Source organism: Rhincodon typus, chromosome 11 (genome assembly GCF_021869965.1).
Source record: "Rhincodon typus isolate 14 chromosome 11, sRhiTyp1.1, whole genome shotgun sequence".
Taxonomy (NCBI): Eukaryota; Metazoa; Chordata; class Chondrichthyes; order Orectolobiformes; family Rhincodontidae; genus Rhincodon; species Rhincodon typus.
Window position 1 is genome coordinate 22,965,914 of NC_063342.1, and position 25,611 is coordinate 22,991,524.

The window sequence follows — 25,611 nt, forward strand, 5'->3', positions numbered from 1 at the left end:
ATGCTGCTTGGCCTGCTGTGTTCATCCAGCTCTGCACCTTGTTGTCTCGGATTCTCCAACATCTGCAGTTCCTACTATCTCTGATCTCAGAGTAAGAGATCCCCAAGAAACTGCGACAATACCATTTAACATTCAGTTTGAGTGAGAAACTTGAGTGGGAAAGAACTATGCCAAACCTAAATATGGGTAATTACATTGGGACGTCAGCTGAGTTGGCTGGAGTGGACCAGGGAGGGAGGGTAGCATAAAAGATGTTGAGCAATGCTGGCAGGTGTTTAAGAAAAAGTTCATGACTCACAGCAAAAATATATCCCAGTGAGGAAGAAGAACACCAGGAAGAGAATAAACTGACCATGGTTATCCTGGGAAGTTAAGAATGATATCAAATTGAAAGATAAGGTAGACAATATGTCTAAGATTAGCAGTAAACCAGAAAATTGGGAAAGTTTAAAAAGCCAACAAGTATAAAAAGATAACCAAAAGAAAGGGGAGAAGGTAAACTCTGAGGGCAAACTAACCAAGTAAAACTAGACAGTGGAGAGTCTTTAAATTTTTAAAAAAGGAAAAGAGAGGCCAAAAGAGGGGCTTAAAGAACAAGGCTGGGAAACAGTAATGGGGCATCAAGAAACAGCAGAGGAGTTGAATAAATACTTTGCATCAGTATTCAAGGTAGAGGACATGAACAGCAATTCAAAAATACTAATTAATTAAGGGGTAGGAGGTGGGGTAGGAAAGAGAGAGAGGCAGAGAGAACACCTTCCATGTAACAAGCTTTATCAAAAAAGGGAAGGAGATAGAACACAGGTATGTATAGGCGATTTAGCTTAATGTCTGACATTGTGAAAATCAGTCTCTTATAAAGAGTATAATAGTACAGCATTTAGAAATACATAATATGATCAAGCAGAGTCAGCATGGCTTCATAAAGGGGGAATCATGCCTGATAAAATCTACTAGAATTAATTCTTTGCTGGCAGTGGGGGATATAACAAGCAGGAGAGAAGATCCCATGGGATTCAGGACAGTATATTAGCATGGATAGAGAATTGATCAACTAAAAGAAGACAAAGAGTTGAGATAATGGGAACATTTTCAAGATGGCCAGCAGTAACCAGTGGAGTGCCATAGGTATCAGTGCAGGGGCCACAATTATTGACAATATGTTATTTATCCCTTGGAACGCAGATATGAACACACAATAGTCAAGTTAGCGAATGACACAAAAATAGGTTGGTAGGCAAGTGGTGAGGGTAACACAAAGAGACTGCAGAGAGATACAGACAGGTTAAGTGAGTGTGCCAATATGTGGCAATGGCATATAGCATAGAAGAATGTGAGGTTATGCACTTTTGAATAAAGAATAGAAGAGTTAATATTATTTAAATGGAGAAAGATTGCAGAGAGCTGCAGCAAAAAGGGATTTGGAAGTTCTCATTCATGAACCATAAAAAAAAGCAGGTAATTGGGAAGGCAAATGGACAGCTGGCCTTTATTTCAAAGGGAATGGAGTGTAAAAGTAAAATAAATTTTAAAAATTGCTAAAACTATACAAGATATTAGCTGGAACCACATATAGAATACCGTGAACAGTTTTACTCCCCATATCAAAGGAAATATAAACTGGTAGTGGATGCAGAGCAGAGAAGGTCCATAGGCTGATGCTGGGTATGGCAAGATCTTCTTACTGAACATGTTCAGCAGGTTGGGTTTGTACACGTTGGGAATATAGAGGATTGAGAGATCTTATTGAACCATATAATATTATTTGGGGTTTGACCGGGTAGGTGCAGGGAGGTGTTCCCCCTTGTGGCAGAGTATAGGACTAGAGGGCATAATCTCAAACTAAGGGGTCACCCATTTAAGACAGAGGAAAAATTTCTTCTATGATTGTAATTAATGGGTGGAATTCTCTACCACCAAAGGCTAACAAGGCTGAATTGTTACATATATTAAAGGCTGAGATTGATTTATAATTGATAAGGGAATCAAGGGTTACAGGGATAAAGGTAGTGAAGTGGAGTTGAGGATTATTAGATCAACCATAATTTCATCAATGGGAGATTTTATTTATTCACATGTGGGATGTTGGCGTGGTTCGCTGGCCAGCATTTATTGTCTAACCCTAGGTGCCCTTGAGAAACTGGTGATGAGCGGTTGATTTACAATGCAGTTAGGGAAGGAATTCCAGGATTTTAACCCAGCGACAGAGAAGGAACACCAATACATTTCCAAGCTCGGAATGTGGCTTGGAGAGGATCTTGCAGGCGGTAGTGATCCCATGTATCTGCTGCTATTGTCCTTGTCTTTCTAGATGGTAGTGGTTGTGGGTTTAGAAGGGGGCTGTCTAAGGATCTTTGGTGAATTTCTGCAGTGCATCTTGCAGATAGTACACACTGCTGCAGCTGAGCAACAGTGGTGAAGGGAGTGAATGCTTGTGGATATGGTGCCGATCAAGTGGGATGCTCTGTCCTGGATGGTGTCAAGTTTTTTGAGTGTTGTTGAAACTGCACCCATCCAGGTGAGTGGGGAGTATTCCATCATACTTCCAACTTGTGCTGTGTAGATGATGGACTGGCATTGGGGAGTCAGGAGGTGAGTTACTTGCTGCAGTATTCCTAGCCTCTGACCTGCTCTTGTAGCCACTGTGTTTATGTGACGAGACCAAAGGTACTGGGGGATACTTGATGAGCCTAATGGCGTAGGCCTACTGCTACTTTTTATGATCATAATTATCCTCTCTCAATAGTTGTCAAAGTGGCTGTGCTAATAGACATTTAAACTTCAGAAAATTGCGTTGTTACTACTGCAAAAAGGGAGCATGTTTCTGATGATGATTCTCTCCTCTGCTGGCTATGATGTTTCCTGGATAGATCTCCATTGTCTTGTAACAGGACGTCTGGTGCAGAACTGACCTAAAGTGGGTTATTTTTAAGTCCGACTGGGGTTGGAAATAGGGTTTCCGACCCCTATCAGAATTTCTTGACTTTACTCTCCACTATTGTGTACCTCAGCAGCAGCGTGCATTATCTATAAGATGTATTATAGCAACTTATAGTGCCTTCCAAACATGTGATCTCTACCATCAAGATTAACACAAGGGTAGCAGATGCCTGGGAATACTTCCACTTGCAACTGCCCCTCCAAACCACACACCATCTAGTCTTGGAATTACTTTGCTGTTCCTTTACTTTGATCAGAATCTGGAACTCCCTCCCTATATAACATGGACTGCAGCGGTTCAAGATGGTGGCTCATCATTACCCTTCTCAAGGGAAATCAAGGATGAGCAATAAATGCTGGCCTTGGCAATAAATGGTCATATACAAAGAACAAATAAAAATAAGTCCCCTTTATGTAAAGAAAGGCTCCACTTCAAAAGAAATTTAAAAATCTGACAAACAAGATAGTAAAATGATAGCCAAACTTACTTCTGAAGAAACAGCAATGCCCAATTAGTGAAGGACATTAAATGCTCTCTATAATTTTGATCTCAAAAGCCACAATTCTTGTGAATTGTTATGGGAATCACACTGAAGTTAAAGCGACTAATTGAGGTTGCATGCCAGCTCAAAGGCACAGCAGATGAGAGGGAACTAGTGAATTCCAAAATAGAAGTGATAATTAGCCACAGTTAGGATGATATGGAAACATGTCTAAGGCATACGGTAATCGGTGCTCGTGCAACTTAAGGCATCATGTTTATTCAATTAAATCATTTAATTTCCTCTGGTTAGGCTGACATGCAAATTTCCTTTGCAAACTATTTTAATACAGTTATTAATTAACAAGTATATAGTAGAGGAAATTAAATCCTTAAATAGCTGAGTGATTTAAAATACATGAAAATAAAGCATATGTTATGGTCTTTAGATCTCATTAAACATTGCAATATTATTTGATAGCATGAAAGGTTTATTGAAGATTTGGTCTTTCATGGTAAATAGGATGAAGGCAAAACAAAAAAAAATGAAACTGTGGACATCAGAATACAGAGAATAAAAAAGAACACTAAAGATAAAATCAGTGAAACTAAAAAAGATTTTCCACAGAAATCAAACAGGCTGGATTTGTGAATCACTGTACGTATATCTCTAGAATTATGACTGAAGTTAAAAGGCTAATATCATTGAATCAAAATTATTCAATTTGAGAGTCACCAGTTTCAGCATCGCTACTGGTGACAGATACATAATATTGCAACAAGGCGAAGCTCATACTAGCCCAGTGAATCAAATATTACCTTCCATGACAGGTATCAAGACAAATACCACAATTAGATAAGTTTAATGGAACTGGCTTTTAGTGTTAAGCCAAAACAAATTCTTTTTTCCGTAACCTTTCAAGGAATTGGGTAATAGCAGCATTACTTATATTGGACTGCAACATGAATTTAAACTTTAACTGAGGAAAATGCAATTATGTTAGAGTACTCCATTAAAACTCACCATGAATTCATTAGCTTTTTACATTGATTTCATGTGGCTCCAACTGTGTTTAAATATTTTACAATAATGAACTATCCTGTGGCTAATATGGTGCAAATTAAAGTGACTAAGAAATTCAATCGTTTCTGGATTTTTCTTCCAATGTATCAGGGTCTTACAAATAGGGCACAAAAGACAATTAGAAAACAAAAACAGGAGACAAGAAAATATAATCACCTCTCCATTCATGATCCTGGTTTTTTAGTGCAGGAAGACAGATTGGTTTGATTACATTCTCGTACATGTTCTGATCGAGTAGGCCTCGAACCTCCAGCAGCTGTAGCATAATACTGGTGAAGAGGTATGAAAGGTCGCCTGTCAAACCATTTCCATCTATTTCACTGGTGACTCTACTATAAAATCGAAGAAGATGATGTCGTAAAGCACTGTCCTTTAGAAGTTCTTGAGCTATTGCACTGCAGGACAGGATATTTCTCTGAAGCCATCTTAGTACAGAGAAACACTCAGATTCACTCATTGGATTTTCAATTCCTGACTCGATAACCCATTTCACTATCAAACATGTGGTTGCTTTAATAGCACTGTCTATTTTATCCTGGCTCTCCTGGAAACCTAAGGTTTCACTTTGGAAGACTGCAGCCCAGTGTGTGAATATAGACCTCAATGATACTTTACAGTCTTCTAGACAGGTCTCTTCCACCCCGTTCTCCGTATCATCCTGTGTGTCACCCCTCTTCCTTCTACTGTGCTGAGATCCTCTCCAACCATGTCCTTTAGGTTTGTTCTTCTCTTTGTTAATTTCTGAAAAAGATTAATACATAGTGGAATCAATAGGAGGATATGAGGGCACTCATTTTTACAGTTAAGAAAAACTTTCCATTCAGAGGAATTAATTACTGATTTTACATTAGTATAATCTATAGTCATTCAAACAGGTTAATGGCTTTTACCTCTTGTCAACAGTTTAAATTATAGAATGCTTGAAAAAGCCACAAACTTCTCTTCCTGCAAAATATTCCATTAATATCAAGTAGATAGTTTTTTTTTAATTTACTTGTGGGACATGGACATCACTGGTTGGCCAGGATTTATGGCCCATTCCTAGCTGTCCTTGAGAAGGTGGTGGTGACATTTTTCTTAACTATGAAATCCACATGCTGTATGTTAACCCACAATGCCCTTAGGGAGGGAATTCCAGGATTTTGACCCAACGACAAGTCAGGACGGTGAGTGGCTTGGACGGGAACTTGCAGGTGGTGGTGGTGTTCCCATGTATCTGCTGCCCCTATCCTTCTAGATGGAAGTGGTCGTGGGTTTGGAAGGATCTTTGGTGAATTTCTGCAGTGCACCTTGTAGATAGTATACACTGCTGCTACTGACCATTAGTGGTGGAGGGTGTGGATGTGGTGCCAATCAAGTCGGTTGGTTTGTCCTGGACGGCATCAAGCTTCTTGAGTGTTGTTGGAAGTGCACCCATCCAGACAACTAGAGAGTATTCCATCACACTCCTGACTTGTGACTTGTAGATGCTGGAGAGGCTTTGGGAGGTGAGTTACTCGCCACAGTATTCCTAGTCTCTGACCTGCTCTTGTAGTCATTGTGTTCATGTGGCGCGTTCAGTTCAGTTTCAGGTCGACAGTAACCCCAGGATGCTAATAATGGGTGATTGTCAAAGGCGGTGATTACGTTGTCTCTTATTGGAGATGGTCATTGCCTGGCATTTGTGTGGCATGAATGTTACTTGTCACTTGTCAGCCCAAGACAGGTCATGTAGCCTTTGGGCTGGGAATGACAACAGTATCTGAGGAGTTGAGAATGATACTGAACATTGTGAAATCATTGGCAATCATCCTCACTTCTGACCTTATGATGGAGGGAAGGTCATTGATTAAGCAGGTGAAGATGGTTGGGCCTGGGGACACTACCCTGAGGAACTCCTGCAGTGATGACCTGGAGCTGAGATGACTGGCCTCCAACAACCACGACCATCTTCCTATGTGCCAGGTACGACTCCAACCAGCAGCGAGTTTGCCCCCAATACCCATTGATTCTAGTTTTGCTCCGGCTCCTTGATGCCACACTCAGTTGAAAGTGGCCTTAATGCTGAGGGTTGTCACTCTTACCTCACCTTTGGAATTCAGCTCATTTGTCCATATTCAAATCAAGGCTGTAATGAGGTCAGGTACTGAGTGGCCTTAGCGGAACCTAAACTGGTGTCAGTGAGCTGCTTGGTAGCACTGTTGATAACACCTTCCATCACTTTACTGATGATCAAGAGTAGATTAAAGGGGGTGGTAATTGGCTGAGTTGGATTTGTCCTGCTTTTTGTGTACAGGACATACCTGGGCAATTTTCTACATTGTCGGGTAGATGCCAGTGTTGTAGCTGTATTGAAAGAGCTTCGCTAGGGGAGCAGTAAGTTTTGGAGTAGTACTATTGCCAGCATGTTGTCAGGGTCCATGGTCTTTATAGTATCCAGTACCTTCAACTACTTCATGATATCACCTGGAGTGAACTGAATTGGATGAAGGCTGGACTCTAATGCCGGGGAACACTGGAGGAGGCACAGCTGGATCACAACTTGGCACTTCCACTGAAGGTTGCTGCGAATGCTTCAGCCTTATCTTTTGCACGGATATGTTGGGTTCTTCCATCATTGAGGACTGGGATATTTGTGGAGCCTCCTCCTCCAGTGAGTTGTTTAATTGTCCACCACCATTCATGACAAGGTGTAGCAGGACCACAGGGCTTAGATCTGATCTGTTGGTTGTGGGATCACTTAGCTCCATCACTTGCTGTCTATACTGTTTGGCACACAAGTAGTCCTGTTTGCTAGCTTCACCAGGTTGATGCCTCATTTTTTAGGTATGCCTGGTGCTTTTCTGGCATGTATTCCTGCATTCTTCATTAAACCTGGGTTGATCTCGTCACTCTTACTGATGCTGTCATGGCCAGATGCATCTGTAGCCAGCGATTTGGTAATGATGAGATCAAGTATGTTCTTCCTTCTTGTTGGCTCCCTCACCACCTGCCATAGACCCAGTCTAGCAGCTATGTCCTTTAGGACCTGACCAGCTCGATCAGTAGTACTGCTGCTGAACCACATGGTCGGGTCTCCAGAAAATTAGCTGAATTTCTTGATTAATAGTTCAGTGATTATTCCACTTGGCCATCACCTCCCACTGAGGCCAATTATGGCCAATAACTAATTGTCTATGATAATAACACAAAATAAGTAATGTTGGTACTATTTGTTTGATGTTTGTTATAGTTAGCTGGTGCTTAGTGTGTGTTCAAGTTATACCGTAGTTAGAAAAATGGTCACTGGTAGATTAGTGACAAACCATATATTCTCCTCTGACAGCCAACCCCAGGGATTGAACCCAAAAATTTCAGAACAAAGGAGTAAGTGGGGTTGAATTACAATTAGGAGGGAACAGTAAAACCAAACAAATATTTCACTGTGTAAAAATATTTCACTGTGTAAGGAATGAGAGTAAGAAATAAATTCTAGTTATCATCAAAGTTTCAAAGCGGTAATGACACCGATGGGTTAATAACTGTGATTTTAAATGTTGATATATTTTCTTCTAAAACGGGTGAGAGTATTGTCTGGCACTTTGCAGAGTGCAACAGTAGAGGCTGAACTCAGTCATATATGATTCAAAACTATTGCAAATGATGGCTATTTTTACAAAATGCAAGTACAGGCTAGGTTTTTCTTAAGCAGAGAAATAACAGCGAAAAGTTTTAAGCGATTTAAATGATTTTGCAAGTCCTCAACTTCCTAGCCACTAGAGTTCACTTTATTTATTCTGTATGGCTAAATTAAGCATGCGTGTCATCCTCTCAAAACCACTACCTGTATAAAGTTTGACCCCATGATGTTTGATCTAAAAAGTTGCTCTCATAAAACTTGCTTTTGTGTTTATATGTGGCATTTTATGGCTGATTATGTAAACTATTTACATAAAAATGCTCACGGCGACCACACAAGAAGCTGTAATAAAACAAAAGTCAGAAAAGGACTGAAAGTGAATAATAATGAAATATGAGAAGAAAATTCTTTTAGCAATATATCTTAGCAATAAATTGACCCCAGCTGTCTTATTTGCAACATGGTCTCTATCGTTTGTGTGCAAGAGAAAAGTTGCCATCCCATTATAACCTTTGAAATGATAAAATCTTGCAGAACTTAAAGAAGACAAGATAAACTTTATAGTTTGTTCGTTCATTAGGAACAATAGATTTTTATGACGTCTCCTGGTCCATTTCTTTAAATGTAAGCAGTTGTGTCAACAGATGAGCCGTCAGTAGATCAACCCACAAATCTATGCTTCACAAATAATGTAAGTAACCCATTTAAATTAACTCATTCCAGCTAATTTAGGAACACAACTTTTTTTTATTGCATTTGTTTCTTGCACTAATTGGAGCAGAGCAAGGAATTATATGCATTGAACATCATGTAGATAGGTCAGATTTGTGGAGGAAACAACTAAACATTTGGGTTCAACGACTTTCCATCAGAATTAATGAAGAATCATTGAACTCATAAATGGGGAATAAATTCCTCAGACCAATGGAGGCAGCTTTAGAGGTTTGGAGTGGGCAGTGGGATGCAGTCAGTGGGGTGGGATTGGCTAAAATAACACTCGGCCAGCATCTGACAACCTCTGACCTTTTTTGTGTGTTTTTGCCAGAGATGGACACATAGTGGGGACAGCAATTGTTCTGGCAGCAGTGGGAATCCAATCAAGGTCATTAAGGAGCTAATCGGTGCCCGTTACTGCAGCAATTTTGCAGGCAGTGCACTGGCCCCTAATCTGTTGTGTCTGTATCCCGTCAACTAAGAGATGGCTGTTCTGTGGGAGGCTAAAGCTGCTTTGCAGCTCAAAGAGTTCTGTGGATGATTGTTTCTGATCGTTATGAACTGGACAAGATCACAGTATTCCCCTCTCCAGTACAGATGGCAGCTCCATTGCTTCCTTGTCACTTTGCCCTCAGCAATACTCCCGCTGATCCCATAATGAGGGCTGCCAGTTTCCTGTGCTGTGGCCACACTGTCTGTAACTCCCTCTTCAGGTACAGGCCTGGTAACTGTGCTGTTGCAATGAGCAGATTTGACCGTGGTAATTGCCCGGTCTCGCAGTTATTCACGACTTTGGTAAAATTCAGCTGGTTAACACCGTTTTACTCTCCCTAAATACTGCCTGGCCATCGGAATGTTTTCAGTATCACATGTACACCTTTCCTAATCAGAAAACTATAACATATGGAGCTTTTTACATCCAAGTTCTAACAAATTCTAACTCAAGCAGAATGCTTGCCCTTTTGATAAGCAGCAGGCTTTATTTATTTGAAGCTGATAGTTTAGTGACTATTTTTATTAGAATAAATTCTAAAATATAGTATTTCAATATTAAAATGGATTGGTTGAAAACAAAGTAAAAACGTAAGACTTACGTAATATTTCCTTAACTTCATATTTATGGGCCAAAGTTTGCAACTCCTCCTGTATATGGGACTCCTTTCCCACAATACTCCACTTATATAACAATAACAAGGCCTCTGTATGAGACAGAACTCTTTCATTTATGGTAATCCAGCCCACTTCCTTGTAGTTATCGAAAGCACCAGAACGATGATGTAAAACCGAACTTAATATCTGTAAAAATTCTGCAAATGTTTTGGTGTCAACCTTTATCCTGTCAAGATAAAGCAAATCATTTAAGGGAATTATTTTAAGCATAATGTTGTCTCAATTTAAAAGTAATATCTATTAAGTGGAGATGAAAGAATTCCCTTCGGATTTTCCAACCTTTTTGTGAGGTTCATATGGTGCCTGATCATGACATCACTTGTTAAATTTGCTGGAATACAGCACCATGGACATGAACCAGTGTTCTAAATAAACACGGCCCACAACGTTATCCTTTAACATATAATTCATGCATCAGCTTGGCTCAACTGGGTCTATTGCGCGCCATTGAGGAGAACCACAGCAGAGCTTCAGCACATAACTTGCACTTACATGTAGTACTGAAAGGATTCAACATTTTTGAATATTACGTACTTCTAATGTGAGGTTAGACCAAGTTCCCATTCTGATGATCCTATGACATTATTCAAAGGAAAGGGAAATTCCCCTATGTGCTGAATTAAATCCAACTGTCATTCAATATCACCTTAAATGGATTAACTGTTCATTCAGTACTTGCTTGTTTGTGTAAAAGAAATGCTTTGAAGAGGTTAAATGTGCAAGATGCTAAGCGAATGCACATATTACATCAGTAAAAATAAACTCCCTACAGAATTTCATTAATATAAATTTCTTACCAAATGTGTTGCATTAGAACAGTCAGAACATATAGAAATTCATGTATCAGCAGAAGAGGCAAAAACTTCTGAGTCTTTTCTTTGTTTCCTAGGTTAGTGAACCACAAAGTGTGTAGGAGCGAAATCAAATCAGACATCAGTCTGTTTTCTAAAACCCTGGAAAAAAAATACAAATCAGTTCCAATTACATGCAACAGATAATGTAATTTTGATAAATTTAGATAATTCTCCCTAAATGGTATAAAAAGCAACATATAATGATGAACGTGCAAGATATCACAGGATATATGTATGCTTTCTTTCAAATTTTCAAAACACTTTAAAAGGCCCAAAAGTATATTGCAGAAATATTTTGTGTCCTTGTATTTGCTCTGTAGTGCATCATAAATATGTTTGACATATGCTGGAGTAATAGGTTCACTTTCCCTTGTAAATAATAACAGTATAAAATTGGAACAAACACCACAGAGCAAGCATGTACAAATTATACAAATGTTTAAAAAAAACGTTATAACTTGGCAATAAATGACTTCATTTAAATAGAAGGTAAATTAATAAATTGAAATAGATGTATATATCTTCAAAAATAACTTGAAGGAAAGCCAGTTGTTGAAACCATACAGGTGTGAACATACCGTCTCTGTAAGATATGCAATATCCATGTCAGTAAATTGTGGTCTCTGATCAGCTGATATGCTGCTTTTGTGATGTGGGCAGCATGTATCAGTATCTGGATTATCTGTTTCTTTAAATGAAACAGAAAATATTAAAACGCTTTGAAAACTTAAAAACATTTAAAACCAAAATAACATTCAATGGCCTACCCTGTTGCTAAAGTTTTACCCTTTCTGCAGAGTTGATTTTATTGCTACTTTAGCCTGGTTTCAAAATAGAAACTGCAGCCTACCTCTGCTGTCTCATCACACAATGGGCTGTTAAAAAAGGCAAGGAGAACATGGATGATTTTCTGACGGTCACAAAGCTCATAGCAGTCTTTGTCCTTTAAACCATTTATAAGGAGTTCAAAAATCCATTCACGTTCAGTCTTGTGCTGAAAAATAAAATGAAAGATCACGTATTTTAAAAAAAAAGAACAGAATCAGGATGTTCTTTTCATCACGGTATACAAGTTGAAATTCAGCTTATTTCACCTGGCACTGCGCTAACTGCCTTCAGTGGCTTCCCATACTGAAACTGGAACCGTCTATAATAAAGTTTTGGCCAATATTTAATCATTTAAAAAAAAATTAAATTCTCCCACCCCACCTCATCGGTCCAGTTTCTTTTATGGAGGAGTCTGTCACAGCAGGTTTCCTCGGAAATAATACATTCAAGATATTGATGTGAAAGCCTAGATGATAAATTTTACCAGATGAATTGTATCACTGTTGAGCTCAATCCTCGTCACATTCCAAAGGCCATACCTACTGTTTATTTCCAGATGCATTGTGAGCAGGAATTAGAACACTGTCCAAGATATTCTTTTTCTTAAGCCAGGGCTTGCTCTTCCTCACACTCACCATTAAGACAAGCTAACTCAACACATGAGGAATTGAATTAGATTTTCTTGATCTGTTTAGTTTAGTACCAAAGCACACAATGCCTTAAATCACTGAAGAAAATTATTTTTTATGACTATTGTTATATATCTGTGAAAACTTTTTATCAACAAGTGAGCAGCATACCATAAAAAAAGGGAAACAATTTTACCTCCATGTCAAAGCTGTAGAAAAGCTTGAAAAACCCAGGCACTTTTCTCAAGTCCAAATATTGATGTGTCAATAGGAAATTATTAATCTTCATGTACATGTGTTCCTCTATAGGTATGTGGGAAAAACAAATTTTACAAATTTATTTTAACAAAAAATGCAAGTTTGATTTTTCAAGATTAGCTTTTAAATATAACTCCGAGCATATACAATTAGATTTGATCATAGGTTTAATTTTTGCTTTTCAATTACAATAACCCACCCCATTCCCTCGGCTGGAAAAACTGTACCTTATTTTCTTGATGTTAAAAATCTAATTTTTCCATTCTTGCCGTATTTTTCCAGCTGACCCACCATTGCTCACATTGTTCAAGGCCTGGGAAAACTCTTCCTAGTTATTTACTAGGTATACTTTAGGGTGATAGGATCTTGCTATAACTATAAATGCATGTCAAAATACATATTTGCTCAAATAAGTGATGTTTATTATATGATGTTCATTGTATCATATAAATCATTTTTAATTTCATCTAGTTAGAAATTTATGTTTCAAATATGATTTTTAAAATAAAAGCAATGTGCAGCAGATGCTGACAATCTGAAATCAAAATGGAAAATCAGCAGTTTTACCAGCATCTGTGGAGAGAGAAACAGAGTTAACTGATCAAGTCTGATAGAGTCATAGAGATGTACATCATGGAAACAGGCCTGTTGGATCCAACTCGTCCATGCCAGCCAGATATCCTAAATAAATCTAGTCCAGTTTGCCAGCATTTGGCCCATATTCATCTAAACCATTCCTACTGATATAGCAATCCAGATGCCTTTAAAATGTTGTACCACCTCCACCACTTCCTCTGGCAGTTCATTCCATACACCGACCACCCTCTGCATGAATAAGTTACCCCTTAGATCGCTTTTAAATCTTTCCCCTCTCCCCTTAAACCTATGCCCTCTAGTTTTGGATACCCTTAACCTGGGGAAAAGACCTATCACCCTATCAATGCCCCTCATGAGGGTCAAACCTCAGCCTACGATGCTCCAGGGAAAACAGCCTCAGCCTACTCAGCCTCTCCCTATAGCCCAAACCCTCCTACACTGGCAGCATCTTCGTAAATCTTGGCTGAACCTTTTCAAGTTTAACATCTTTCCTATAGCAGACAGGCCAGAATTGAACACAGTATCCCAAAAGTGGCCTAACCAATGTCCTGTACAGCTGCAACATGATCTCCCAAATCATGTACTCAACGCACTGACCAATAAAGGCAAGCGTACCAAATGCCTTCTTCATTACCCTGTCTACCTGCGATTCCACTTTCAAGGAACTATGAACCTGCACTCTAAGGTCTCTTTGTTCAGCAACACTGCCCAGGACCTTACCATTATGTGTAGAAGTCCTGCCACGATTTGCCCTACTGAAATGTAGCATCTCACGTTTATCTAGATTAAACTCCATCTGCCACTCCTTGGCCCATCTGATCAAGGTCCTGTTGTACTCTGGGGTAACATTCTTCACTGTCTACGAGAACCACCCATATGATAAATCTGCTTGAGAACCCAGAACTTTTAAAAGTGGTTTAATCTATATAAAGACCCAAAGATCTTCTAAATTCAGATATTAGTTCTTTCAGATAATCAGAGTGGAAAAAAGGGGAGATTTTACTTGACTTTCCTTCTACTGTACAATATTTAGCAATAGAAGTATGACATATTATCATTGCTGTGGTTAGTTCCAGTTCTGACATGGTCTGTTGGCCTTTTAACTGAAGCCATAAATCTTGGCTCACTTCACCAAACATATTTCAATCTTTAATTGTCGATGCTTCCACCCATCCTGATTGCCATAATATATTCCACTTCAACAAATGACTTCTGTAAACAATAATAATGTTATTTCTCTGTCTGGAACTTAATGGATTTTCAAATATCAGGATCAGAAAATCAATTCTCTAATTATCATAGGTACATGGTAACCACCACATCAATGTGTCAAAAGTTGAAATTTAATTGAATTGTCCACAAGCCATTTCATATAAAATGGCATTTGGTAACAGACAAATAAAACAGAATCATAGGTGACTGGAAGTCATAGATAATTTACAGATACTATTTATCAAGATGACATCGGGGATGAGGCACATCAGTTAGATGGAGAGATTAGAGAAGCTCTGATTTTCCTTACAAGCAGAGAGGGTTAAGGTGACATTTAACAGAGCTGTGCAAAATTTTGCCGGGTTTTGATCGGGTGCAGAGTTAGAAATTGGTTCAATGTTAGGAAGGCTAGTAATCAGAGAACATAGAATTAAGATAATTAGCAAAAGAACTGGGTGGATAGGAGAGCTTTTATTTTTCCAAGCAGTAAGTTATCAGGATCTGGAACACATTGTTTGATAAGAATTGTGAAAGCAGATTTGATAGTAATTTTGAAAAGGGAGTTGGTAAGTACTTGTGAGGGGAGTCTATAGGGAATGAGCAGGGACAGGGACTAAATTGAACAAGTCTTTCAAAGATACAAAGGTATATTTCACAGGTATGATGGTGCGAGTGACCTCCTTCTGTGCTGTATGGTTCTATGACACCTGCGATTCCTTAAACTTACATTGCCACCGCAGAATTAGTTGACACAGGATTGAAATGGAAAGGTTCAAATAAACATACTGACTAGAAGTACCCCCATCTATAGTGGAAGAAATTGGGGATAATATGTTTACTGGTATATTTACTGGGTATACTGCCTGGTGATAGGATCTTGCTATAACTATAAATGCTTGTCAAAGTGGATATTTGCTCAAACGACTGATGTTTATTACATAATGTTTGAATGGAAGATGGTGGCTTGAATATAGATGCAGTTGAGATGAAATGTATGTACAGACATAAAGGAAAATGACAGTAGCCCATGTCACCGAAAACATAGCAAGATCACACGAGAATTCATAATGTTCGAACAATGTTGATGTTTGATTATTTACCTACATTATTATTTAATTATCTTCATGGCCAGGAAATGAACTGAGGTATCTGTAGGTATTTATTTCCAGTAGGAAGTTAAAAAAGAGCCTTCTGACAGTATAAATGATCTGTTGATGGATGGGGTTTGGTCTGTATTTTATTTTTCCATGATCTTCTAAAATCTTTAATCAGTAAACAATGGAATAATAAATATTGCCACAGACATTATTTGAAAATTAATTGTGTTTAATGGTGTGTAGGCCAAGGGCATTAACAGCACTCACTTAAGCTCCTATAAATAAACACATACTAAAAATTGTGGCTGTTGATTTAGGAGGTACATGTTTGCAGTGTGTAACACCAAATAAATATAAAATTGCGCAAAGATTAGCTCTAGTTGTATTCTTCACTAACTAGCTTTCTGCAGTGGAGAGATGTATGTCATACAACACATGGTGACTTCACCAGAGACTGACCTGAGTGAACAGTCTTATGTTCTACTGAATTTAATCATTGTAGACAAAGTAAACACACTATTGAATGTGCTGTTACACGGTGGATGAAAACAAATCGGTTTCCTTCAGGCTTTGTTCCAACATCTGCCAACCACATTTCAGAAAAACACGATTTTCAAATCACATTACAGGTTTTTCAGCCACTGATAATGAGCTTTCTGAGTCTGTTTCTATAAATCAAATTGTCACTGTGATCCTAATTGTTCATAAGAATGAAAACAAACTTAGTATTTTCTGATCTTTTTTAATTCGTATTATGTGAAATATTATGTAGCATGTTACCTAATTGCCAGAAAAGCCTACAAAAGCCTCACCTAGTCTGCATGTAAGGGCCCTGACAGTGCCAGCACAGAACCTGGGATCCTACACAACACTATTCATTCCAACAGTCAGCAATCCGACTGTCAGTCAAACCGTTTCCTCCTCATCAAACCTCACCATACCATTTACCTAAAGGACACTGACCTAAATGGCAGATGCAACAAAGTAGAGGTCAAGGCATCAAGGAGCTCAAATTAAGTGCTTCACTTGTCGAAACAAACATTAACATAATTCCACACAGATGGCTACGCACACCCAAGTGAATCCTGTTGTGCAGCCAAAGTCTTTTCCATATGTTTCCTATTACTCTCACAATCTCTGCTCAGCTGGAATCATGTTGATCATTTCCCTGCTTTGACAGATGAGATTTATGTGCTGGACATTTTTAGAGGTGGAATCTGTGGTAAAAGATAAAGTCACCAGAGTCATTAGAGAGACACTGCTGGTGGTTTAACCTGAGGGACATCACCCCTCAGGCAAGGAGAAAGGTTGAGAAGGAAATTCACTCATGTAACTTCAGCTGGTGTGGGAATTAAGCCACTCCACTTTACAAACCAGTCATCCAGCCAACTGAGCTAACCATTTAAGCTATTTGTCTTGCACTCATCAGGACAGGCATAAGAATATAGAATTTCAAAGTGAACACCAATTACACTGCATGAGAAAAAGAAAGTTGATTTGATTGACAAGTGGACCTTGATTGGTTGGGGCACTGCCATGAAGAATTCACCAGGAAACAGTGATTCCAAAGCTTCCATATAAATTCCAAAAATGCAAGTCGATTGATTGGTCAAAGCGTGTTACTGGAATGCACTAGAAGACAAAGTGCCCAAGCTTTAGTTGAACTGAAAAGCTGTAAAGCCTGGACAAACACTCTTTGCCTACAGAGGACCAGGGCCTGCATATGAAAACATATAGCTTCCAGCAAGAGAATGTGAGCCCCTTGCAAGCCCTACTGATGATCCTAAATTGGTAGCTAATGTAATTCTTGGCACAATTAGGATTGTTGAATCATGGAATCACATCTAATGTTGGACTCTGTGCCCTGAGTTTTGCAAACACAGTCTGGCAGAGTATGATTAGCACTCCATATGTTCCTAACAGCCTAACAGATATATTGGTTACTACCATCCTCCAATTGTGGTTGTGTGCAAGATGAAAGGCTTTAACATCATGTTTCTTTATTTCAGCGATACTGAAGTTCTGTGCTACCAAATATCTAGTTAGAGTTGAGTCAGAGAAAAGTTTTAAACTTGACAATACCCAAATCATGGCATTTTAGTTAGTGGTAACATCAAATCAACATGAATCACATGACCTTTAAATGCTAAGTGGCAATATCTAATGGTATCATCAGGGTTCTGGGTCACATCCACCTTTCTGTTGCCAATGCATAACATCTCGTGCCACCCTATTGATCTCCAGGGCGTACTCCTCCGAAAATTGTCAAGATGGGTTACAGGTGTTGGTCCATCCTCCTATTTTCTGCCTTCACCTGGAGTAGTGTACTCTTTTCTCTTGCAATAAGATCAAGCAGAGTTATGACTATGAGAAGTGGATTGAGTATTGAGGATATATGACAATTTTTAGGTAAGAATGAATGAGAGATGGCAATGGGATGAGGAAGAGTATGAATATTGGAAATTGAGGTGGAGATTTGAGGTGGTAGCGGAGAGAAGCAGATGCGTGGAACTGCAAGGTGTTGGTCAGGAGAGTGCTATTCAGTAAGTCACATGGTGATGGATGACATCTAAAAGTAGGATGGCACTCATCTTTTCTAAGTTCATTAAGTCATTAAATATTCCTAATACTCTATGTAGGTCCTGGGCACCATATTCCTGCTGTAGAGAGCCCTTCAAACTCCAGCCATGCCTGTTTTCTCTTCTAACTGTCCTTAGAAAACAGGATGTACTTTCATATCATCACTACCATTTGCAAAATCTAAAAGGAGAATCAAGAGAAATAGGTAGCAGCACTCCCACACCTTCCTTTGGTTTATTTGCCATTATAAGCTTTCAAGATCAAGGTTTTCTGCAGCAATTCATTTCCCTATTGGGTTCCCTTTAAAGAGAGAGCCTTCATTGCCAGAGCTTGGGTTGTCATCATGCTTGTCTGCTGTGATTGGTGGAGAAACCATGATGTGCACATGTTGATGCTGTGCCTGAGTTGAAGAGCCATGCTAAAGTCTGCTGATTATACAAAGACAAGTTCCTGTGGCTTCTCTGCCTACATATAATTCTGGTTGCAGATTCTAAAAGCACTAATACAGATATTTTGAAGATAAATTAAAATTTTAATTGTAAATTGTTCAGTTTTTTTACAGTAAAAATACATGGTTAGTTTAACTTATTCTTTCTTACCTATACTTGTGATCCAATCATAAAGTAACCATGCTCAACATCTTCCCATTGTTTACTCGAATATCAATTATGCTAAATATCATTCTGAAACTCTTCCTCAACTTCAAAGCAGAAAGTGCTTTCACTTTGAAAGAACATGGATCAGTCATTTTACAATTCTCTGCCTTTAAATGGATCCAATATCAAAAATTGAAATGTACACTAGGAAGTTGAAAGTGCTTTTCTCACAAACCTGGTTTTAGCATTTGTTGAGCAACTTTAGCAACATAAAGTGCCAAGCAGAAGGTGAATCTGGCATTAGGTTGTCGGATCCCATTTTTCACCACATCCAGTAGGTACAGCAGCTACACAGCAAAAAGAGAAATGAAGTCACACGTTACAATTTTGAACAATAAAACTTTCAGCATTTAGTACAGGTCCTTAGTTGAAAGTGAATCTAATTACTTATTACTAATTACTTAACTCAAAAGAAAATAACATGCATGGAAAATGAAAGCGATGTGGGCTGAAACATAGAGGTAATTCTGCCACTATAAATCACCAGTGCAGCCATACTTGGAACAATGTGTACAGTTCTGATCACTGTAGCACAAATGGGCCATTGTACTTATTGAAAACAGACAGAAGAGAGTAACCAGAAAGACTGAAGGGATTGGATTCTGAGCAGTAGGCATCATAATTGGATATGTTCTCACTGGGAGGCAAAGGTTGAGAGGTTAAATCATTGCTATTATCAGAAAATAAGGTAACAAGTCCAGGAGAGCAGGATAGAAGTCAAAAGCCCATACCTAATGACAGTAAATTCAAAACCACGGAAGCAAAATTTCAGTGAGTGGGTATTAATGGAACAGACTCATTGGGGAAAGCACAAAAGTAGTCAACATTAATTAACGCAAATGCAAATCGGATATCTTCCAGAAAATTTTTGGTTGGAGTATACATGTAACTAGAGACATGACGCCAGGTAGGGAGATTTTAGACTCCGATTTCCCAAAGCTATTCACCTCTGCAGTTTGCTCTTGTCAAGTTTGATTCTGTTGTAGACTAATTAACAGTGATGAGTTGCAATGAAAGTCAACAATTGGAACTCACTCCTCAACGTCACCGTTGGTTTACCTAAACTAAATGGACTGCAGCAGTGCACCAACACCTTAAAGGCAACTAATGATGGGAAAGGAATGCTGGCCCAGCCAGTGACACCCATATGCCATGAATGTATAATAAAATAAAAATCAGTAATTGTTACACCGTGCAACTTTCAGGATGGTAGAAGTTAACAAGATGGATCTTGATCTTTTCTCATTTAGTAATCCATATGTTGCTATCTTTAAAGTAATTTCCACCTTTAAGTATGAAACCAAAACACAGCTTCCTGGAAATCTGAAAGCAAAACAGAAATGCTGAAAATTCTCAGTAGATTAGGCAGCATCAGTGGAAAAACAGTTAACATTCCAGACTGATGACCTTTTGTTAGAAATTAACCATCAAATTCTGAAATATTAACTCTGCTTCTCCCTCCACAGATGTTAACCAATCCTCTATTCCTCTTTTTGTACAATATCCCTCGAATTCCATAAGCCCTTATCTTGCCCATCAGCTTTTGAATGGTACCTTACTAGACGTCTTTGAAAGTCAAGGTATACTACATCTACTGGTTTCCCTTTCTCTACCCAATAGTTACATGTGCAAAAAAAAAGTACTATTTTGTCAATAAAGATTTCTCTTTCATTATATCATGGTAACTTATGTCTGATCATTCTATGAATACGTGCATTGTTAAACATACACAGATTCTACCATTTTCCCAACAACTAATGTCAGCCCAACTGTCCTTTAGATCCCTGCTTTCTCCTTCGATCTTTTCATTAATGTTACAGTTGATAACTTTCAATCCACTGGGACAATTCTAGATTCCATGAAATTCTGGAAAATCATAACTATTTCATTCATCATTCCCAAAGTTCTTTTAGAACCCTAAGACATAGGCCATCGGAAATAAAACAAAGTGCTGAAAAAAAAAAAAAAAATCAGATCTGGCAGTGACAGAATCAGAGTTAACATGTTGAGTCCAATATGATTTCTTCTGACTTGCTCAGGATTTTCAGCCCCTTCTACATTAATTCAGATTTCCTGCATCTGCAGTATTTTGCTTTTATTTATTTGGCCTGTCAGGTCTTGGAGATCTATTGTCTTTTAGTCTGTTTTGTTTCTCTAATACCTTTCTACCCTGATCATGTAATTATCTCAAGCTCAAGTTCCTCATTCTCATTTGCCCCTTGGTTACTCTTTATTTTTTATATGTAATTTATAATGTCTGTCTTCACAGGAGAAGTTAAGAAATTACTTCATTTAATTTACGAAAAGGCGAGTGAAAGAAAATAAAACTATAATATCAGCATGCATGCAGGTCCTGCTGTTTCATGCTAGGTCAATCTATCATAAAATATCACTGATAAGACTGACAAGATGTTTTGAGAACTTAATGAAACCGCAGACAGCAATGAAGCTTGGAAACAGGCTAACTGGCACAATCTGTGCATGTGCCCGTGTGCCCCTGAGTGGTAATAAAGGTTCATAACTCTGACAGCATGCTAGTCTGTGCTACTGACAGTCAATGCCACATTAAGGTGCTTTTCCAATATCTGATTTCTTCCTGTGCAGAAGGTCTGTAGATATCATGGATAGTACATGGCATGTAAGACACAGTGGATTCGAAAGATGTGTTTTGAAAGATTCCACAAAGCTCTAAAAGACTTCATTAGTCCAAGACCGATACAAATTACATACCAGGCATTTCACTCACCTGCTGCTTTTCCTTAAAGCGAGCAGCCTCCAGATGCATGTAGTAATTACCCAGAATGTGATAGGCCGCAGCTCTTACATTCTGATCATAACTGCTAAGAGCTGCTACAGTTAATCCTAAAGCATTAACATCAACAAACTTGTAGCAGTCTACCACAGATTCTGCAAAAAAAAACAAAAATCACAAAGATTTCAATTTATTTGACATTTCAGAGCAGGTTTGGGATGATTGGTATTGCTTCAAGTATAAAACTGATTGTAAATAGCAGCCACTGTTTCTCTAGTTAGGTGTGGCAGTTATTTTATATTAGCAATATGCCACAAATAGCAATGGAATGAAATGTGGAATGACCAATTACTTGGTATTGGACAAGGGACTATTGTTGGCAGATAATTGAAAAACATCCTCCTTTTCTCTTAATACTAAAAGATCAGGGGTTGAAACAGCTTACTTGAAAGCAGATATGGTAGCATGTGCTTGTGGACCTATAACTTATTGCCCATCAAAGAATCCCAGAGTTAAGCAAAATCTACCAAGAGTGTCGCTACTATTGAATGGGTTCCTCACTGTGATCAGGAATGTGGTAAGAAGGTATTTTATTTGCTGTAACTTAAGGTGCTCTTTGGTAACATTTGTCTATCTAGCAAGACTTCCATCACACCCTTAACCACCCGTATTGACAACAGAGACTATCCTCCAGAGGAGAGGGCAGAAGATGAGCAGATTCTCTCTAGTATTCCAGTAGCTTCAAGGTGTCAATCTTGACAATGGCAGCTTGGAGCAAAGTAATCCTTTGTGTTAGAGTTAGGAATTTGATTGTCCTATTATTACAAAGGCACAGAGAGGTAAGCCCATCGCTTTGAGCAACTATTTTCCACACCTCAGGCTCCAGTAATATCAGAAGCTAATTTCTCATTAGGGTGAACGGAATTGGTGGATGAGTAGGGGAAATGGATTTACAAGTCATCTACACTTGTAAGGTTCCGGTTTAGCTGGTTAAAGTCTAGGAGTGCCTTGCGTACAATTGGGTTTCCCTGAGCCTTGAATGTTGTCAACCTATGCAAAGTTTTTTTTCATCTTAGGTGACTGGGATGTGCATCTACACAAAGACTTGGTGCAGTCTGTAATCAGACTAATAGAAACTCATAACTGTGTTAATTTCTTGGCAGATTGATGTGGAGACTATTAATCTTGGTGATGAACTTTCTACACATCACATACTCCTGTTAAGAACCAATGAAAAAAATCCACCACTGCTGACAAATGAACTCAGGGAACCACAAGAATAATGAAGGAAAGAAATATAAGAAAGAGAAATAGCATATTGGCAGAGATGAGGGGTGCATTCTGTTCTGAGTGTTAGGTCGAAGCAGGTTTTGAACAGAACACAGCAAGTTTATTCTGCAATTAATCTATACTATTCTTGTTCTGGGTGTATCTGATGCAGAAACATTCTGTTCTATACTCTTAGCATCTCTTACTTTAATAATTGCAAAGCAAAGGATCATTAAACAATCCTTATATTATTAAGTAATCCAAATTAAGTTTATGACTACAGCTCTTTCATAATGGAAATTACATGGTCAGTACACACAGGCTCATTTTGGAAACAGAGACTTAAAATAAAGCAGAAAAGACTGATTTTTGAACTACAGGAGGGAAAATTGATAATTTCTTTCATGTGACCGTGTTCTGTTTTGATCCTAATTTTATGCAGTTCAATGAACCAGCACATCTGTGACATTATGTCACTGAGCAATAGGACACAAATACTTATTTCAGATTTCTAGAAATCTAGACCCAGTTAACCCTAACAATTCCTTTGTGTTGGCTTCACAGCAATTTTGGTAAAGCTTGAACTAATGAATACAAAAATTTAAAACAAAACACTGAAATAATTATAACCAACGGATTGCTTTAGAAACTGTACAAATCATTTTGATGCAGTTAAGCAGACAAGCGGCAAAGACACTGGCACCTACCAAACTGTCTCAATTGTTTCTCTGCAAACGTTCCTGCAGACGTTGTGTTTTCAAATCTGATTTTCAATTTTGAAGCCATAAATGTGGTTTTCTATAAATTTAATGCAATTGACAGGGATAAAAGACCTTGCTGTAAGTAGGTCCTATGATTGAGGTGTGCGATTATTCTAATAAATTACAAAGTAGAAAATATATTTTCCAAGTAGCTATAAAAAGTTCTGAGGAAGGGTCACTGGACCTGAAACGTTAACTCTGATTTTTTCTTCACGGATGCTGCCAGACCTGCTGGGCTTTTCCAGTAACTTCTGTTTTTGTTCAAGCTTATATTGGATGATTTTGCAAACTCTGTCCCTGGGAGCATTATCATGTAGGATTACTCCTTTCAATGTGAACACAATAAGTTACTCAAGATCTATTATTTATAACGGTGTGATAAAAACTATAAATGATATGTACATATAAATAGGGCCCATACTTTTTTTTATTCACTTGTGGGATGTGGGCATCGCTGGCTTGGCTGCATTTACTGCCTGTCTGTAGTTGCCTTTGAGAAGGTGGTGGTGAGCTTCCTGCTTCAATTGCTACAATCCACTATGTCCTGGGGAGGGAATTCCAGGATTTTGACCCAACAACAACGAAGGATTTATTTCCAGGTCAGGATGGTGAGTGGCTTAGAGGAGAACCGCACACGGTAATGTTCCCATGTATCTGCTGCCATTGTCGTTGGCTTTCTAGATGGATGTGCTTGTGGGTTTAGAAGTTGTTGTCTAGGGATCTTTGGTGAATTCTGCAGTCTATGTTGCAGATAGTACATATTACTACTATTGAGCGTTGGTGGTGGAGGTAATGGATGCTTGTGGATATGGTGCCAATCAAGTGGGCTGCTTTGCCTTGGATGGTGTCAAGATCCTTGAGTGTTGCTGGAGCTGTACCCATCTAGGCAAGTGGTGAGTATTCCATCACACTTCTGACTTGTACCTTGTCGGGTCTGGGGAGTCAGGAGTGAGTTACTCGCTGCAGCGTTCCTAACCTCTGGCCTGCTCTTGTAGCCACTGTGGTGAATCCAGTTGATTTCTGGTCAAAGGTAATTCCCAGGATGTTGATAGTGGGGAATTCAGTGATGGTAACACCACTGAATGTCATGGGTTAAATTGTCTCATACTGGAGATGGTTATTGCTTGACATTTGCATCATGTGAATGTTACTTGCCACTTGTCAGCCCAAGCCTGGATATTCTCCAGATCTTGCTGCATTTGAACATGGACCACTTGAATATCTGAGGAATCGCAAATGGTGCTGAACACTGTGTAAGCATCAGCAAACATCCCTATTTCTGACCTTATGATGGTGGGAAGGTCACTGATGGAGCACCTGAAGATGGTTGAGACATAAAGAGACCTCAAGACAACTGTTTAGCTATGGAATAGTAGATGGTTTCATGAGTTATCCTCTGGTAAAAGGATTCAACATCAGTTGATGAAGACAAAGTTACCTCTTTGCTGGAATCAAGCAACTCACCCAATTTCACTATCAGAAATCTGCTGTAGAAACTCTCATCCATGTCTTTACAACTTGCATACTCAACAATTGCACCCAAAGCTCTTCATGCCAACCTTTCATCTTCTACCCTCTGGAAATTCCAGTTCATTTAAATCTCTGCAGTTGTATTATATCCATCATCAAGCCTCCCAACATTTATCCCTTCTTTCCTCAACAGCACATTGGTACCTGTTCTTTCCATGCCTCAAATAGTGAAGGTTTTATCCTTCAGAATCTCAATATTTTTTTAATATTTATTTATATCAAACTATTATTTCATTTTCCTCCACCTGTGGCGTTTATTATTTCCCTGCTCCTCACTTGACTTTTGACTTTCACCAACCACGGAATTCCCTTCCTAAATACTCCACTTCTCTCTTCTCCTTAACAGCACTCCATAAAACCCATTTCTTTGGCCACGGTTTTAGTTAGTACTCCAACATAAAGAACTTGCATTTACATTGTACCGCTGAATGTCACAAAGTGTTCCACAACGAATGAAGTACTACTGAAGTGCAGTCATTGTTGTAGACAGCCTGGCAGCCAATTCACATACAGACAGGTCTCACAAACTGCATTGAGAAAATAACCAGATAATCTGCTTCAGAGATAGCAGGAACTGCAGATGCTGGAGAATCTGAGATAA

At 38.7% G+C, this 25,611-nt stretch overlaps 1 protein-coding gene across 3 annotated transcripts in view; it reads right to left on the minus strand.

The window, feature by feature from the left end:
- The window catches only part of urb1 (URB1 ribosome biogenesis homolog), a 102,567-nt gene that overhangs the window by 2,268 nt on the left and 74,688 nt on the right, over positions 1-25,611 (minus strand). For all 3 annotated transcript variants that reach the window (XM_048603012.1, XM_048603014.1, XM_048603013.1), the window contains 8 exons: positions 21,445-21,605; positions 18,874-18,985; positions 12,495-12,601; positions 11,692-11,835; positions 11,420-11,529; positions 10,785-10,940; positions 9,912-10,153; positions 4,662-5,246 (listed from right to left, as the gene is read on the minus strand). In XM_048603012.1, coding sequence (XP_048458969.1) covers positions 4,662-5,246; positions 9,912-10,153; positions 10,785-10,940; positions 11,420-11,529; positions 11,692-11,835; positions 12,495-12,601; positions 18,874-18,985; positions 21,445-21,605 — 1,617 coding nt within the window. The remainder of the gene's footprint in view (positions 1-4,661; positions 5,247-9,911; positions 10,154-10,784; positions 10,941-11,419; positions 11,530-11,691; positions 11,836-12,494; positions 12,602-18,873; positions 18,986-21,444; positions 21,606-25,611) is intronic.